The 17,106-nt window shown below is 36.4% G+C and overlaps 2 protein-coding genes across 2 annotated transcripts; both read left to right on the top strand.

The window, feature by feature from the left end:
• Positions 1-1,220: 1,220 nt before the first annotated feature.
• Positions 1,221-2,141, top strand: LOC128111547 (olfactory receptor 5AC1-like). The gene has a single exon (XM_052739799.1). The coding sequence runs from the start codon at positions 1,221-1,223 to the stop codon at positions 2,139-2,141; it is 921 nt and encodes a 306-aa protein (XP_052595759.1).
• A 13,784-nt stretch (positions 2,142-15,925) lies between these two features.
• On the top strand, positions 15,926-16,849 carry LOC128111546 (olfactory receptor 5AC1-like). Its single transcript, XM_052739798.1, has one exon. The coding sequence runs from the start codon at positions 15,926-15,928 to the stop codon at positions 16,847-16,849; it is 924 nt and encodes a 307-aa protein (XP_052595758.1).
• Positions 16,850-17,106: the final 257 nt, after the last annotated feature.

Raw genomic sequence — 17,106 nt, 5'->3', positions numbered from 1 at the left:
GTGGGGTTTTTTTTTTGTGATGTTACATTCTGCCTTCACTTTGAAATTTTCACACATGAAATGGAAAGGAAATTATTTGTTTTTCCCCATAATTTTGTTGAGAAAAAATACAAAGGTCTACTAGAAAGCTATGATGGTATAAAGACCAGAAAAAAGCAGAAATAAGATTTATTACTTGGCTATGAATATGTTAAGATGAAACAATTATGTGCATAAGTAATATCAAAGACATTAAATATCCTTACCATATAAAACTTTTGAAAGACTGATATGTATATATAAAATGAAAATAGAAGGGATATCATCTAGAAGAAGAAAGAAGATTAGAAAAGAGGGAGGAAAATGGGAGAAGCTCTTGGGTGTATTTTCAAAGTACAGAATACAATAGAATGACAATGACATTATATAACCGTCACTTTGCATAATAATTATTGATTGATAATAAAATATTAAATCTTATGGAAAATGGAAATTTTTTTCAAATTGAGCTAGTATCTTTTTAAGACATTTTAGTATAAGCCTGGCATGGTGGCTTGTGCCTTTAATACCAGCAATATGGAGACACAAGCAGATGGATCTGAGTTTGAGGCCAGCCTAGTCTGCATGTTAGCACCAGGATAGCCTGGGATAGAGAAAGACAAACCGTGTTTCATAAAATCAAAAACAAGCAAACAATCAAAAAGACTTTTTGGTATAAAGTGTATTATATACTTTATCGTTCTAAATTCTGTATACAATCTATTTCTTTCTTCCCCCCTTCCTCCCTCCCTCCCTCCCTCCCTCCCTCCCTCTCTCTCTCTCTCTCTCTCTCTCTCTCTCTCTCTCTCTCTCTCTCTCCTACACACACACACACACACACACACACACACACACACACACACACACACAAAGACACACACACACAAACAGAGACAAACACACACAGAAAAACATACAATTTACAATGGATTCACATATGCATGAGACCAGGTAAATTAGTGTCTATGGTCTCATTCATATTTCAGATAATTGAATACTGAAAGTTTATACATTAAAACTGTTCAGAAAATATTTTCTGTTTCTGGCATGTTTAAAAAGCAGAAATATGACACCTTCCTATCTGTTGATTGTGGAGTATCTGAAGCACAGGAAAGTGGTCTCAATCTAGTCCTGTTCTTACTGAGTCTTAGTCACATTTTAAAAAATGTCTTCCATCCTTGTAGTGAGTAGCTTGAACGGGTATGATGGAAGGAAACAGGACGCTGCTGACTGAGTTTGTCCTCAGAGGAATAACAGATCGTCCAGAGCTGCAAGTCCCCCTCTTCCTGGTGTTCTTCTTCATCTATGTCACCACCATGGTGGGCAACCTCGGCTTAATCTTTCTCATCTGGAAGGATCCCCATCTTCACACTCCCATGTACCTTTTCCTTGGAAATTTGGCCTTTGCTGATGCCTGTACTTCATCCTCTGTGACTCCAAAGATGCTTATGAAATTTTTAAATAAGAATGACATGATATCCCTGGGTGAGTGTTTCTCCCAATTTTATTTTTTTTGTGCAGGTGCAACTGCGGAATGTTTCCTCCTGGTAGCGATGGCCTATGACCGCTATGCAGCCATATGCAACCCTCTGCTCTATCTAGTGGTGATGTCCAACAGACTCTGTCTTCAGTTCATAAGTGTGTCATATTTAATTGGACTTCTACATGCCTTGCTTCATGTAGGATTGTTATTTAGGTTAACGTTTTGTAGTTCCAATATAATAGATCATTTCTACTGTGAGATTTTGCCACTCTATACAATTTCTTGCACTGACCCATCCATTAATGCATTGATCATTTTCATTTTTGCTGTTTCTATACAAGTGAGTACTTTTATGAGCATTATAGTTTCTTATATCCGTGTGCTCTTTGCCATCCTGAAAAAAAGGTCTGAGAAAGGCAGGAGAAAAGCCTTCTCCACCTGCAGTGCCCACCTGGCGTCTGTCTCTTTGTTCTATGGCACCCTCTTTGTCATATACGTGCTCTCTGGATCTGACACAGACAATTATCAGGGTAAAATGTACTCATTGTTCTACACTGTTATCATTCCTCTGCTAAACCCCTTTATATACAGCCTAAGAAATAAAGAAGTTTTAGATGCCTTGAGAAAACTCACAAAATGATGACTGTTTTCTGAAAACTTAAAGGTGTTTCTTATGATCATATTCTCTCTGTTTAAGGTCATCATAATTTTTGGGCCTGTACCTTTCCACATAACAGGATTTTTTTTTTACATATTGTTAATTAAAGCAATAAAATATAGAGTAAAATGCCTGATTATTATTATTATTATTATTATTATTATTATTATAAAAATAGAAAAATCTTAAAGGAAAGATAGAACAAAAGTTGTTTTTGAATTCACAATCAAAGGAGCACATGAATTATCCACAAATTATTTTCTTCATAAAATTAATAAATTATTCTTTTCCTAATACATGTGTTTGTATATTATTGAAATAAAACTCCAAATATATGGATTCAGTTTCTATTTTTCATTTATTTATTGTTTGTTTTATTAATGTATGCATTGCACATGATCATAAGTATCACCCACTGTCCCCTCCCATCCTCCCACACACCTGCTGATTCTCTTCTTCCTGTCCGACAGTGCCCCTCCCTACGTTCATGTCTGTTTATTCAGGTATCCTCCACTGCTGTGTATTCATAATTCCAATGACCATGTTGAATCCAGAAGATAGTGTTTCACAGAACTTCTCCTCTTCCTCTGGCTTTTACATTTCTTCTCCCACTCTTCCATCATGTTCCTTAGGCCTTGGAACAGGTGTTATAGTTGTCCAGTTCAGGACTGTGGACTCTAGAATTGCTTATTTTCAGCATTTTGGCCAGTTTTTTTTTAAACTATGTTTTTTGAAAATTTCATGTATGAGTACAATATTTACACCATTTCTTCTCTTCTGTCATCCCCCTCCAATTTTTTCTGTCACCTCCATCCTCTCACATTCAAAAGCCCTGTTTTGAGTCTCTGCATTAACCATTCTGTGACCAAGACTGAAAGCTGCACTAGCCTATGGCTAGTAATGCACCCATTTAGAAAATAGTTTGACCTCATGTCCATTTAGCACAGTAAGAAGTAGTAAATCCAACCCCACAGGGCTTGTGACCACCCTAGCCAGGTGCTTTAGGTCATGTTCACAGTACAAGGATGGCATTCCTTCCTTGGAGTGGGTATAAGATCCAATCATTAGGGCATTGATTAGCCTCTAGCAGTCATGATGACACTAAATCAGTGGACACCAGTTCCTTGACAGGTGTCAGGGCCATTGATGAGTGTTCTCCCCCTGCAACCTCAATAGCACCTTCTAGGACTCTGAGGGCTAGGGCTACTCGGCGGAGAGAGAGCTTCTAGCTTGTCTGCTGTCTCTCTGTTCTGGGTCAAGAGTGCAGTGTCTTCAGTAATAGAGTCTTACCATGTACTTCTGGTCAGCACCTAAGAGAAAATGCAACAACTTCACTTTGGGATCTGCTGGTTCCTCCACCATCCATTAACTCATGGTGAATTATCTTGCACTTGACAATGATATTTTTCTTTAAACACCCATGGATTCCAGTATCAGCAGTGACCAGCAAGTCAAAGTACCTCAGTTCAAATTTCTTTTATTATAGCTATCTATATTGTTAATATTTTTAACTAGCTCTCAAAGTGATAGTAAGAACTAGTGGCTGCTGTCTGCTTCTCTGATCTTTCAGCTTTCACCCTGATATCTGGCTCTGGGTTTTTAATAAGGGAACACCTAAAATTCGAACAACAATATTCTCAACTAATCACAGATGCAAGGTAACTTCTTAATTTGTAACCTAAGTAGAACAAAATGAAACAAAATATCAACTTATGTCATAGAGAGTAATTATTTTCATTCCAAAAGGTAAGAATACTGGCATAGCAAGGAAATATTGGCCAAAACAAAACAATATCCAGCTGGGCCAATACCAAATCCTACAGCTCCATGTCCAGCCCATAAGATTTGAAAAGGAATCATCTCAGTTGCAAAAGGCTTGGAGGCCTCATCTGTGCAACTCTGCTTCCTGTGGCATACACAGCCTTTCTGCTGTACCAACTCGATTCTATGTGCAAAGCTTGCTTCAGCAGATATATTGCACTGGCACCTCCAAATCCCTGGGGTCCCCATTGCTTTGTCTTCATGACTAAAAAACAAATTTCTCTCAGAACCCCGCTTGCATGGATTCTAACCTGCCACACATTGTCTGGACAGAGATGCTTGCCATGACGACCCCTCAATCTTGCGTTTTTCGTCCCTTCAATTGTAGTACCACATGGCTGACACTGGCAAGTTCTGCAGCCAGCTGCAGATGTATCCTGTACCCTTGCATCACCGTTGTATTAGCTTCTTAGTTTCTGAGGAAACATTCTTCTAGGCAGTTGCTTTCCAGGATCCAGAAACTATTTCTTCATTCTGAGCTTAGGCACTCAAGTTTCAAATATATTTGTATTTTCACAATTTGGAGTTTGTTTTTGTTTATTTTAGTTTGGTTTGGTTTGGGTATTTTTATTTTGGTTTTTTGAGACAGGGTTTCTCTGTGTGGCCTTGACTGTCCTGAAACTTGCTCTGTAGACCAGGCTGGACTTGAACTCACAGAGTTTGCCTGTCTTTGCATTACAAGTGCTAGGTTTAAGGTGTCTGCCATGATTGCCCAGCAAATTGGAGTCTTTAATGGGTGTTGGTTTTTCACACCTCAGAGAGCTTTCATTAATGACCCAATACAGAGGATCAGGTTTCACTTTAATGGTGCTATTTCCTTTATCAAGTACAGATGCTTTATATTCAAACCTCAGTCTTAACTCACACATTTTCCTTACCATAGTCACATTTGTGTCTCTTTTTACTCACTTATTGCTATACACCTGCCTGTCCATCTATTTGTCTATCTCTCTCTATATAGATATATATATATCTATCTCTATCTCAGTGTAGATCTGAAAGAGAGCAATTAGAAATAGCCACAACACAACCTAAATTTTCTGCTATGGAACATGTTGGGCCAATACTTTTCAATTTAATCTCAATCCAGTTTTTAGAGGTACCTAAAGATTCTTTGCCACATTATAACCCTGAGAGACCGATAGGTCATCCTTACTCACCTCTGCAACACCATGAGTCAGGATTAAAAGTATGGTATCTTTTCTCTATCTCCTGACATTACAAACTCCCATTAGAATGGTCTCTTAGGCTCTGCGTGTCACAGTTGAGGGCTTATCTTGCTCAAAGTTTCAAATTATTCCGTGCTCCTGCTGCAAAGGAGGTTCAAAGGCCTTAGAACCACAAGGTCATGACAATCAGAGCAACAATACTGCCTAGTGCCAATCTTCTGTCTGAGCTGCTTTGTGTAATAGGTAAAGTATGGATTAGGGTTTGCATTTCCTAGAGAATACAGTCCCTGTGGCCCAGATTAAAACAGTGGGCACATTGTATACACACTCAGGAAGCAGAGCAAAGATAAGAAGTGGGATAGGGCTATAGAGACTCAAGTCCTCCTTGTGCTGACCCACTTCCTCCAGCAGGGCTGCACCTCCTAAAAGTTCCATAACCTTCCCAATCAGTGACAGCATATGGGAACTAAGTACCCAACATGAGAACCAATGGGGCCTTTTCACATTCCTATAACAGTGTTGTTCTTTTTCCATTCAAAGTTTGTGCAAATTCTATAGTCATGTTTTCAAGTATTCTACATTGTGGTTTTTGCATCTTATACTGTTCCACTCATTTCCCTCTTTCTCATATTGTTTCAACACCCAGAGAAATTATAAACTGCCATGGCAAGAATATTCCTGAATGATGCTGTAGACTTCATGTAGCTGAAGATATGAAGCCCAGTGCGTCTGTTCACCTTCTTCCTAATGAGGTGAATTTGGTGATCTTGGCTAGAAGCTGCATTCAGATGTCTGACTCAGAGCCAAAGAAATATGTGAAAATAAAAGATAGCAAAAAGACAGACATTGTGTAAGAATTCCAAATTTCCTTTTTATGCTCTATGACAAAAATTGCTTATTTTGATTTTTAACACTTTAAAGTTGAGAACTTTAAATGAGTGTAACATAATATTTATCCCTTTCAGATAACTCTGAAATCTCAAGAAATACCTCTTTTAAGTGCTATGGTGTTATTCCTTGTCATGTATTTCATAAGTATTATTTACCTATGTATTGGTAATATAACTACAGATTATTTAAATGAATTATCCTCAAGAAATTATTAAGAAGGGGAAAATAGCTTTTAAACCAATCATTTATACACCTGAATTGATTTTTCATAAAAATAAATCCAAAGAGTTGTGATATAGATTTTAAACCAAAAGTTTATTCATTTAATGAAGAAATTAATTTAATGAAGTAAAATTCACAGACAGTATGAATTTTCAAAACAACAAATAACTGGGATTAGCTCTTAAAGTCATCGATAACTATTTCATAATAATATTATATTAACACAGATATGCACAGTTAACTTTTTAATCCTTTAATGAACTATATGCAAAATTTATATCATATGTAAAACACAGGATCAAATATTATTATGTACTGCAAAAGAGAGGAAAAGGTGATAGAAAAAAATTAAAATACTAAGAAAATAATTATCATTTTGTAACCTTTTTCAGAGCACTCAAAACTTCCTTGTTTCTTTTTTTTTTCATGTCATAATATTTATTATGAGAGCTCAAAACTCACAAACACAGTTAGTTGAACAATTCCATAATGTTTACAGTCATTACCTTTATACACACACACCTTCTTTCTTATACCAAACAGGCAAGCACAAATGTATTGTTTGACAATCACTCTTCAAACAGCCACTCACCCGGCAGTATTATGCATAGGGAACAGAAGGCAAGGGTTGGTATTAGACATGAGCAGGGTCAGTTATGAACAAGGTAGATAAACAACAGAAAATAATCCATGGGAAAAGAAGTTTAAAAATAAAGAACTGCATCAGGCCCATTTTATTATTTAATACAAGAATACTATTTTCATTTTAATATATTTGTTATATTTAATACATATATATATTAAAATTACAAGTCTGCTTTAATTTAAAAATTACATCGTCATAAAGATGGAATGGTACTTAGTAAGTATATATATATATACATATATATATATGTGTATATATATATACATATATATTTTTAACATTGACCTTTTTGTTCCTTTTTGGAGTCACTGAGTGCAATTCTTTATATAAATTGTAGCCCTAAATACTGGCTATGGAGAGATGGCTCAGCAGTTAAAGAAGTGTAGTACTCTTTCAGAGGACCCCTACCCCGTTAATTTCCAGGACCCATATTGGGCATCTCCCAGGCACTGGTAACTCCAGCTACAGGAAATTTAATGACCTCTTCTAGACTCTCACAAGCATTTGAATTTGCATGCATATACCTAAATTTCCCTGTTCGCCTTTAAACTCTCTGCTTCTTCTTATAGTGGATATTTTAGAGTATTTATGACTGTGTGTGCTAGCTCTTTTACTGTCCATGATACCCTTAAAAACATAATTATACACTAATAACAAAAACATAATAATGATAACCATCAATGTGAGAGAACATGGCAGGATTAGAGGGAAGAAAGATAGGGGGAAGTAGTAGAATCATATTTTGATTAAAATAGAAAAAATTTAAAAATGAATGGAAAGTAAACATATAATATTTCTATTTATAATATATATTCCAAGATGTTGTGAGATTGCATGGAATTAAGTACCATTCCTTCGTTATGATGATGTAATTTTTTTTAATTTATTTTAATTTATTTTGCAATACAATTCAGTTCTACATATCAGCCATGGATTCCCTTGTTCTCCGCCCTCCCGTCCCCCTCACCTTACCCCCAACCCCCCCCCCCATTCCCACCTCCTCCAGGGCAAACCTTCCCCACAGACTGAGGTCAACCTGGTAGACTCAGTCCAGGTAGGTCTAGTCCCCTCCTCCCAGGCCGAGACAAACAATCCTGCATAGGCCCCAGGTTTCAAACAGCCAACTCATGCAATGAGCACAAGATCTGGTCCCACTGCCTGGATGCCTCCCAAACAGATCAAGCCAATCAACTGTCTCACCCATTCAGAGGGCCTGATCCAGTGGGGACCCCTCAGCCATTGGTTCATAGTTCATGTGTTTCCATTCATTTGGCTATTTGTCCCTGTGCTTTATCCAACCTTGGTCTCAACAATTCTCGCTCATATAAACCCTCCTCATTCTCGCTAATTGGACTCCCAGAGATCCACCCGGGGCCTAGTCCTGGATCTCTGCTTCCAGATTCCTCAGTAGTTGGATGAGGTTTCTAGCACAACAATTAGGGTGTTTGGCCATCCCATCACCAGAGTAGGTCAGTTCGGGCTGTCTCTCGACCATTGCCAGTAGTCTGTTGTGTGGGTATCTTTGTGGATTTCTGTGGGCCTCTCTAGCACTTTGCTTCTTCCTATTCTCATGTGGTCTTCATTTACCATGGTCTCCTATTCCTTGTTCTCCCTCTCTGTTGTTGATCCAGCTGGGATCTCCCGCTCCCCCAAGCTCTCTTTCCCTCAACCCTCGCCTTTCATTACCCCCACTCATGTCCAGGCTGTTCATGTAGATCTCATTCCATTTCTCTGTCATTGGGCGATCCCTGTGTCTTTCTTGGGGTCCTGTTTTCCAGGTAGCCTCCCTGGTGATGTGAGTAGCAGACAATTCATCCTTGTTTCATGTCTAGTATCCTGCTGTGAGTGAGTACATACCATGTTTGTCTTTCTGAGTCTGGGTTACCTCACTCAGGATGATTTTTTCTAGATCCATCCATTTGTCTGCAAACCTCATGATGCCATTGTTTTTCTCTGCTGAGTAGTATTCCATTGTGTATATGTACCACATTTTGTTTATCCATTCTTCAGTTGAAGGGCATCTGGGTTGTTTCCATGTTCTGGCTATTACAAACAATGCTGATATGAACATAGCTGAACAAGTGCTCTTATGGTGTGGTTGAGCATTTCTTGGGTATATGCCCAAGAGTGGTATAGCTGGATCTTGGGGGAGATGGATTCCCAATTTTCTAAGAAAGCGCCATATTGATTTCCAAAGTGGTTGTCCAAGCTTGCATTCCCACCAGCAGTGGAGGAGAGTTCCCCTAGCTCCACATCCTCTCCAGCATAAGGTGTCTTCAGTGTTTTTGATCTTAGCCATTCTGACAGGCATAAGGTGGTATCTCAGAGTTGTTTTGATTTGCATTTCCCTGATGATTAGGGATGTTGAGCAGTTCCTTAAATGTCTTTCGGCCATTTGAGTTTCCTCTGTTGAGAATTCTCTGTTTAGTTCTATAGCCCATTTCTTAATTGGACTGTTGGGCATTTTGATGTCTAATTTCTTGAATTCCTTATATATTCTGGATATCAGTCCTCTGTCAGATGTGGGGTTGGTGAAGATCTTTTCCCATTCTGTAGGCTGTCGCTTTGCCTTGTTGACCGCATCCTTTGCTCTACAAAAGCTTCTCAGTTTCAAGAGGTCCCATTGATTGATTGTTTCTCTCAGTGTCTGAGCTACTGGGGTTATATTTAGGAAGTGATCTCCTATGCCAATGCGTTCAAGACTACTTCCTACTTTCTCTTCCATCAGGTTCAAAGTAACTGGATTTATGTTGAGGTCTGATCCACTCGGACTTAAGTTTTGTGCATGGTGACAGATATGAATCTATTTGCAGCCTTCTACATGTTGATATCCAGTTATGCCAGCACCATTTCTTGAAGATGCTTTCTTTTTCCATTGTATAGTTTTGGTTTTTTTGTCAAAAATTATATGTTCATAGGTGTGGGGATTAATGTCAGGGTCTTCAATTCAATTCCATTGGTCCACATGTCGGTTTTTATGCCAGTACTAAGCTGTTTTTATTATTGTAGCTGTATAGTAGAGCTTGAGGTCAGAGATTGTGATGACTCCAGAGGTTGTTTTATTGTACAGGATTCTTTTGGCTATCCTAGGTTTTTTTGCTTTTCCATGTGAAGTTGAGTATTATTCTTTCTAGGTCTGTGAAGAATTGTGTTGGGATTTTGATGGGGATTGCATTGAATATGTAGATTGCTTTTGGTAAGATTGCCATTTTTACTATGTTAATCCTGCTTATCCATAAGCATGAGAGATCTTTCCATTTTCTGACATCTTCTTTAATTTCTTTTTTCAGGGACTTAAAGTTCTTGTTATATAGGTCCTTCACTTGCTTGGTTAGTGTTACCCCAAGGTATTTTATATCATTTGTGGCTATTGTAAAGGGTGATGTATCTCTGATTTCCTTCTCAGCCTGTTTGTCAATTGTATATAGGAAGGCTACTGATTTTTTTTGAGTTGATCTTGTATCCTGCTATGTTGCTGAAGGTGTTTATAAGCTGTATCAGTTCATTGGTTGAATTTTTGGAGTCACTCATGTATACTATCATGTAATCTGCATATAGGGAAAGCTTGACTTCTTCCTTTCCAATTTGTATCCCCTTAATTTCCTTATGTTGTCTTATTGCTCTGGCTAGAACTTCAAGTACTATATTTAATAAGTATGGGGAGAGCAGACAACCTTGCCTTGTTCCTGATTTTAGTGAAATCGCTTTGAGTTTCTCTCCGTTTAATTTGATGTTGGCTGTTGGCTTGCTGTAATTGCCTTTACTATATTTAGGTATGTTCCCTGTATTCCTGATTGCTCCAAGACCTTTATCATGAAGGGGTGTTGGATTTTGTCAAATGCCTTTTCTGCATGTAGTGAGATGATCATGTGGTTTTTTTCTTTGAGTTTGTTTATATGGTGTATTACATTGACAGACTTTCGTATGTTAAACCACCCTTGCATCCTTGGGATGAAGCCTACTTGATCATGGTGGATAATTGTTTTGATGTGTTCTTGGAGTCTGTTTGCCAGTATTTTATTGAGTATTTTTGCATCAATGTTCATGAGGGAGATCGGTCTGTAGTTCTCTTTCTTTGTTGTATCCTTGTTTGGTTTCGGAATCAGGGTAATTGTAGCCTCATAGAAGGGGTTTGGTAATGTTCCTTCTGTTTCTATTGTGTGGAATAATTTAAAGAGTATTGGTATTAATTCTTCTTTGAAGGTCTGGTAGAATTCTGCGCTGAAACCATCTGGTCCTGGGCTTTTTTTGGTTGGGAGACTTTTAATGACTGTTTCTATTTCGTTAGGGGTTATTGGACTATTTAAATAGTTTATCTGGTCTTGATTTAACTTTGTTATGCGGTACCTATCTAGAAAATTATCCAATTCTTTTAGGTTTTCCAGTTTTGTGGAGTAGATGTTTTTGAAGTATGACCTGATGATTCTCTGGATTTCCTCAATGTCTGTTGTTTTGTCCCCCTTTTCATTTATGATTTTGTTGATTTGGATGCTCTCTCTCTGTCTTTTGGTTAGTTTGGATAAGGGCTTGTCTATCTTGTTGATTTTCTCAAAGAACCAACTCTTTGTTTCATTAATTTTTTATATGGATTTCAGCTCTCAATTTGACAGTTTCCTGGTGTCTATTCTTCTTGGAAGACTTTGCTTCTTCTTGTTCTAGAGCTTTCAGGTGTGCTGTTAAGTCACTACTGTGAGATTTCTCCAACTTCTTTATGTGGGCATTTAGTGCCAAGAATTTCCCTCTTAGCACTGCTTTCATAGTGTCCCATAAGTTTGGGTATGTGATGTCTTCATTTTCATTGATCTCTAGGAAGTCTTTAATTTCTTTCTTTATTTCTTCCATAACCCATTGGTGATTCAGTTGAGCATTATTCAGTTTCCATGAGATTGTAGGTTTTCTGTAGTTTTTGTTGTTGTTGAAATCTAACTTTAAGCCATGGTGGTCTGATAGAACACAGGAGGTTATTCCAATTGTTTTGTTATCTGTTTAGATTTGTTTTGTGGCCAAGTATGTGGTCGATTTTAGAGAAGGTTCCATGGGGTGCTGAGAAGAAGGTATATTCTTTTTTGTTTGGATGGAATGTTCTGTAAGTATCGATTAAGTCCATTTGAGTCATAACATCAGTTGAGTCCTTTATTTCTCTGTTAAGTTTCATTTTGGGAGATCTGTCCAGTGGTGAAAGAGGGGTGTTGAAGTCTTCCACTATTAATGTGTGGGGTTTTATATGTGGTTTAAGCTTTAGTAATGTTTCTTTTACATATGTGGGTGCCCTTGTGTTTGGGGCATAAACTTAAGGATAAATTATCCTTAAGATAATTTAATTAAGATAAACTAAAGGATAAATTATTCTTAAGATGGAGAACTAAAGTTCCACTAAAAGAGAACTAAGTTGAGAACTAAGTCCCATGCTGTCAATCAACTAAGACATTTATATTGAAAGAAAATGCATATAATATAGTAAATAATTTGTAGATGGACAAAAAAATCTTTGATTAATGTTTCTCATGTTTTGATAATGGTAATTAAGCATATTAATTTATTTGTAATTTTATCCTTACAGAAAATTATACATTTTACATGAGAAGAATATATGGGTGGTGGTGAAGAGATGTGAATTTTCTCAAGGTCATCATGAGAATTTGATGGCTCTGTTACAAGAATTGATGTTATTAGGGAATTGTGTATATGTCTGGGAGGTGGAAATTATAGCAATGATTCTGAAGTGAACTGTGATTTTATACCTAAAAAGCACTAGGTATAAAATAATTCAAGCCAAGATGGGTTGGCCTTTATTGAAACAACAGAGTTAAGCTTAGAGTATGTCCAGAATGTGTCTCTTGTTTATGGCTTGTGTGTCTATTTGTTTGGTGGCCCTGTTTCTGGACTAACAAGACTGAAAGTACATTGGGGTTAGAGGAAAAACTTTTTGCTCAGTGACATTTTAAAAAATGCCTCCCCTGTGAGCTCTGAGGACACAAAGCATTTTTATTGTTGCAACTAGTTATGTGAATTATATGATGACTTGTTCTCAATGCCCAATGGAACAACTTTTCTTTATCCTGCTGGGAATGTCTTGGGAACTTTAGAGAATTTGAAGATGATTTAAAGAATCTGTTTTCAGTGGAAGAAAAGATGCTAAGTCTCTCCATTTTGGAATTTCTGGGGGGAACTTTGCTCACAGATAATACTACTTTCCCCCATACATTTAAAATAAGTTCGAGAAAATTAGTATTTTTCCAGTTGCCCGGTATTTTACAGGAATTGGGTGAGAGAGAAAACTTTTGGATTATTGTTTATTGCACCTTTGTAACTTGTACAAAATATTTTCATAAGACATTAAAAATCTCTAGATTTTTATAAAATCAGCAACTGAAATGGAGACAGACACACGCAAAAGGTAGTCTGAAAAAATATGTATCCATTGGGATTATTACTGCATCAGTAACACCATTGTTGAGAATGGTCCCACTGATTCAGAAAATGAAGGCCAAAAATTGAATGATGAGAAGGAAAAACTCAATGCATTCAGAGGATATTTTGTAGTGTGAAAGGTTTTCTTAATTGAGATGTGATTATGCTGCGAATCTCGTTTACTTGTATTATTTCTGAATGAGAAATTCTGTCTTAAGTGGTTGTGGTTGAGTGAAATAAAATTTCTTCAAATTCATAGAATCATGAGAAAGATAGAGAAAGCCACTGCCACGGACTCCACTTGTCTCCTAGTGCATCATGTAACTGTTAAATTAAATAATTGTTATTGCAATCTTATTTTAACTGTTAAGGTAAAATTATTACTTCTAAGCTAAATTATACATAGCAATAACTGAAGACATTTGGAGTAGTTACATCTGGCCAAATATCTTAGGGTGGAATTTTTACCGTATATTTTGTCCTGTTGTATGTTTAGGACTCTGTATGCATTTAAAAGTAAAAATTCTCAAATGTTTGATTTAATTTTGTTAGAACAGCAGCTCAAAAAATTCCTTATGCTGATATTCAAATTTTAGAAGAAAACTTGTTTTCATTTTAAAGTTATATGAAAGTCAACTTTTCCACCTTTCAGCGTCCAGACATATTTTGGTATTTGGATACAGGATAACAAACTTTATGATTTTATTTGTTCATTTTAATTTAAAATTTTTCACATAAAACTTTTTGAAGTCCTTACAGAGACTACAAAATATCAAAAAAATCCCCTTATTCATACAATTTTAAAAGTATAAATTTACATTCTAAGTAGATGTACTCAGGATTCACCCAGAGAATATCTTAGTAAGAACGTTATTGAAATTGAAAGATATCTAAAATTTTTCCCTAAAATCCCTACATATATAACCATAGATAAATTTGGAGTGTTACAAACTTATATCTATTCTCAATGCTGAAAATTTCCTTACCTATAGCATCTAAAGGAATGTGACAATTTTCTGGAGGTTATTTCTACATTTTATTTTAGTCACAAAAATTTAAATTATTATTTATTAATTTTCACATTACAAAATATCTCCTGAAAAAGACAGTATCAGGACTTCAATTTTTCTCAGGTTTATAAACTGTTAACATGTTTGAGACAATTCTTTCCCCCACCATTTAATATATGTATATTGATGTGAACATGCACATATAGATACAATTTTGTATAAAATATGATTTATATGAATCTGTTCTTATGAAATTCCTAGTTGACTTATCCTTCTTTCCCACCTCTCCTCTCATCCAAGCCTCTACTCACAGGCCATAAAAATCAGGATCTTAAATTTATTGTCTTTTATCTATATTTTTTAAATTTAAGAGGATATTTTAAAAATCATATCTTATTTGGCTACAGTGTGATCATAGCAATTTTATTTCTATATATTTCGGTCTTCTGAGATAATAGTCATTCCGGTAATTCTCAATACAATTAATAATAGCTCTTTTCTGTGGCTGATTTTTTAGACATGACATATCTACCTGTTTCTGTTCTTTGCTCCTTGGCCAGAAATGAATTGCATATTCTTTGTATATCTGTATTTGTCCAGTAGGGCTTAGATTTCTAAAGTATAGATGAAAAAATGGTAGGTTGACTAGTAAGTATATTTTATTCAAATAAATTGAGTTTTATAAACTTGTTTCACAAGTTTATAAATTAATTAATATTCCACAAGTTATATGGGAAAGTATCCATTTCCTCACCTTAGTGTTCAGTGAGCACTTTGATGTACTTTAATTTATGCTAATGGCAAACATGAGCAGGTGTGATGTGTTCATTTTCTGTGTGTATATGCGTACTATATAGTAGGAATTTCATTCTATGTTTCCAGATGTATCGCTGACATTGACAGAGTAATCTATCACATCAGTTACCCTTTCCTACTGTATGAAAACACAAATTTGCTTATGTTTTATCACCTTTATGTTAGAATCTGAGATCTTTTCTAATTCCTTAACCACTTCTCTATTATGCAGTGTGTGAATATCTTGATTATTAAATCTTTGAACTACAGTTTCATATCAATTAAGATACACTCAACTGATCTTACTGTTTATACTCTTGATATAACAATCTGTTTTAGTCATGTGAGTTTTAACAAGTTATGCAGTTCTAAATATGGAAAACACATAATGTATTTATAAGGATTAGAAGGATTTCCACAGCTGGGTGGTGATGGCTCATGCCTTTAATCAATCCCAGCACCTGAGAGGCAGAGGCAAGTATATCCCTGTGAGTTCAAGGCCAACCTGGTCTACAGAGTGAGTTCAAGGACAACCGAAGCAGTTAAAAACATAAAACCCTCCCCGCAAAAAAAACCTAAAAGGATTTCCACTAAATTCACATATTACTTTAGATGTATTATTATTTAAAAATTTTATTATGCAGAATTTTCAATGCATATTAAAGTAGACAATGACCAGTTTTTTTAAGTCCTAGTATAAAAAACATTCATATATATATATATATATATATATATATATATATATATATATATAAAGTCTATTTACTGATTCTTTTATTTTAGTGATTATTCAGGTCAGACATGACAGAAGAAAACCATACTCTGGTGACTGAGTTTATCCTCACGGGACTCACAGATCAGCCCACACTAAATGCTGCCCTGTTCCTACTGTTTCTCGTCATCTACCTCATCACCATGGTGGGCAATCTCGGGCTGATTGCTCTCATCTGGAAGGACCCTCACCTTCACACCCCCATGTACTTATTCCTCAGCAGTTTAGCCTTTGCCGACTCATGCACTTCATCCTCTGTGACCCCCAAGATGCTTATCAACTTTTTATCTAAAAATCATGAAATATCCCTGGTCGAGTGCTTTGCTCAGTTTTATTTTATGGGCTCCAGTGCAACCACAGAATGTTTTCTCCTGTCTGTGATGGCCTATGACCGCTATGTGGCCATATGCAACCCCCTGCTTTATCCAGTGTTGATGTCCAATAGACTCTGTACTCAGTTTATAGCTGTGACCTACTTACTTGGTACTCTGCACTTGGCAGTTCATGTGGGTTTGTTACTTAGATTGACTTTCTGCAGATCCAACATTATACAATATTACTATTGTGAAATATTACAGCTTTTCAACATTTCTTGCATTGATCCTTCAGTTAACATGGTTGTGCTTTCAGTCTTTTCACTTTCTATACAAGCCTTCACCTTTCTAACCATCATGGTCTCCTATGTCCGTGTCCTCTTTGCTATCCTGAACAAGAAGTCTGAGAAGGGCAAGAGAAAAGCCTTCTCCACCTGCAGTGCGCACCTGCTCTCTGTGTCTTTGTTCTACGGGACTATTTTCCTCATCTATGTTTGCCCAGGGTCTGGACCAGTTGGAGACAAAGAGAAGATGCTTTCTTTATTTTATACAGTAATAATTCCCCTGCTCAATCCATTTGTTTACAGTCTGAGGAACAAAGAGGTTATAGGTGCCTTTAAAAGAGTAGTAAGGAAATAATAGTTGTACAGATTTTCAGATATTTATCCCTCACATTATATGAAAAATAAGATGACAACTTCAACAGGAAAGAAAATGGTTCCTAAATACTGACTAGAATTCTGGCATTTCACTGGTGGCTCAGTAAGCTCTGCTGGGCACATCCAGCTTTGAATTTTGTGTCTGGTGCTCTGTTTGTTTCTTTCATATGGGTCAGTGAAGTTTTTGCAGCACAATTCATGAACATCTGTCTAGAAATAATATCCTATAGTTTATCT

This window comes from Peromyscus californicus, unplaced genomic scaffold (assembly GCF_007827085.1).
Source record: "Peromyscus californicus insignis strain IS unplaced genomic scaffold, ASM782708v3 Scaffold_16__1_contigs__length_79575227, whole genome shotgun sequence".
Classification (NCBI taxonomy): domain Eukaryota; kingdom Metazoa; phylum Chordata; class Mammalia; order Rodentia; family Cricetidae; genus Peromyscus; species Peromyscus californicus.
Note: the sequence above shows the minus strand (reverse complement) of the source record. Positions and strands in the feature narration are given on the sequence as shown.

What these genes read in the sequence shown, in the direction of transcription:
- LOC128111547 (XM_052739799.1), top strand. Translation starts at nt 1,221, where the DNA reads ATGATGGAAGGAAACAGGACGCTGCTGACTGAGTTTGTCCTCAGAGGA.
- LOC128111546 (XM_052739798.1), top strand. Translation starts at nt 15,926, where the DNA reads ATGACAGAAGAAAACCATACTCTGGTGACTGAGTTTATCCTCACGGGA.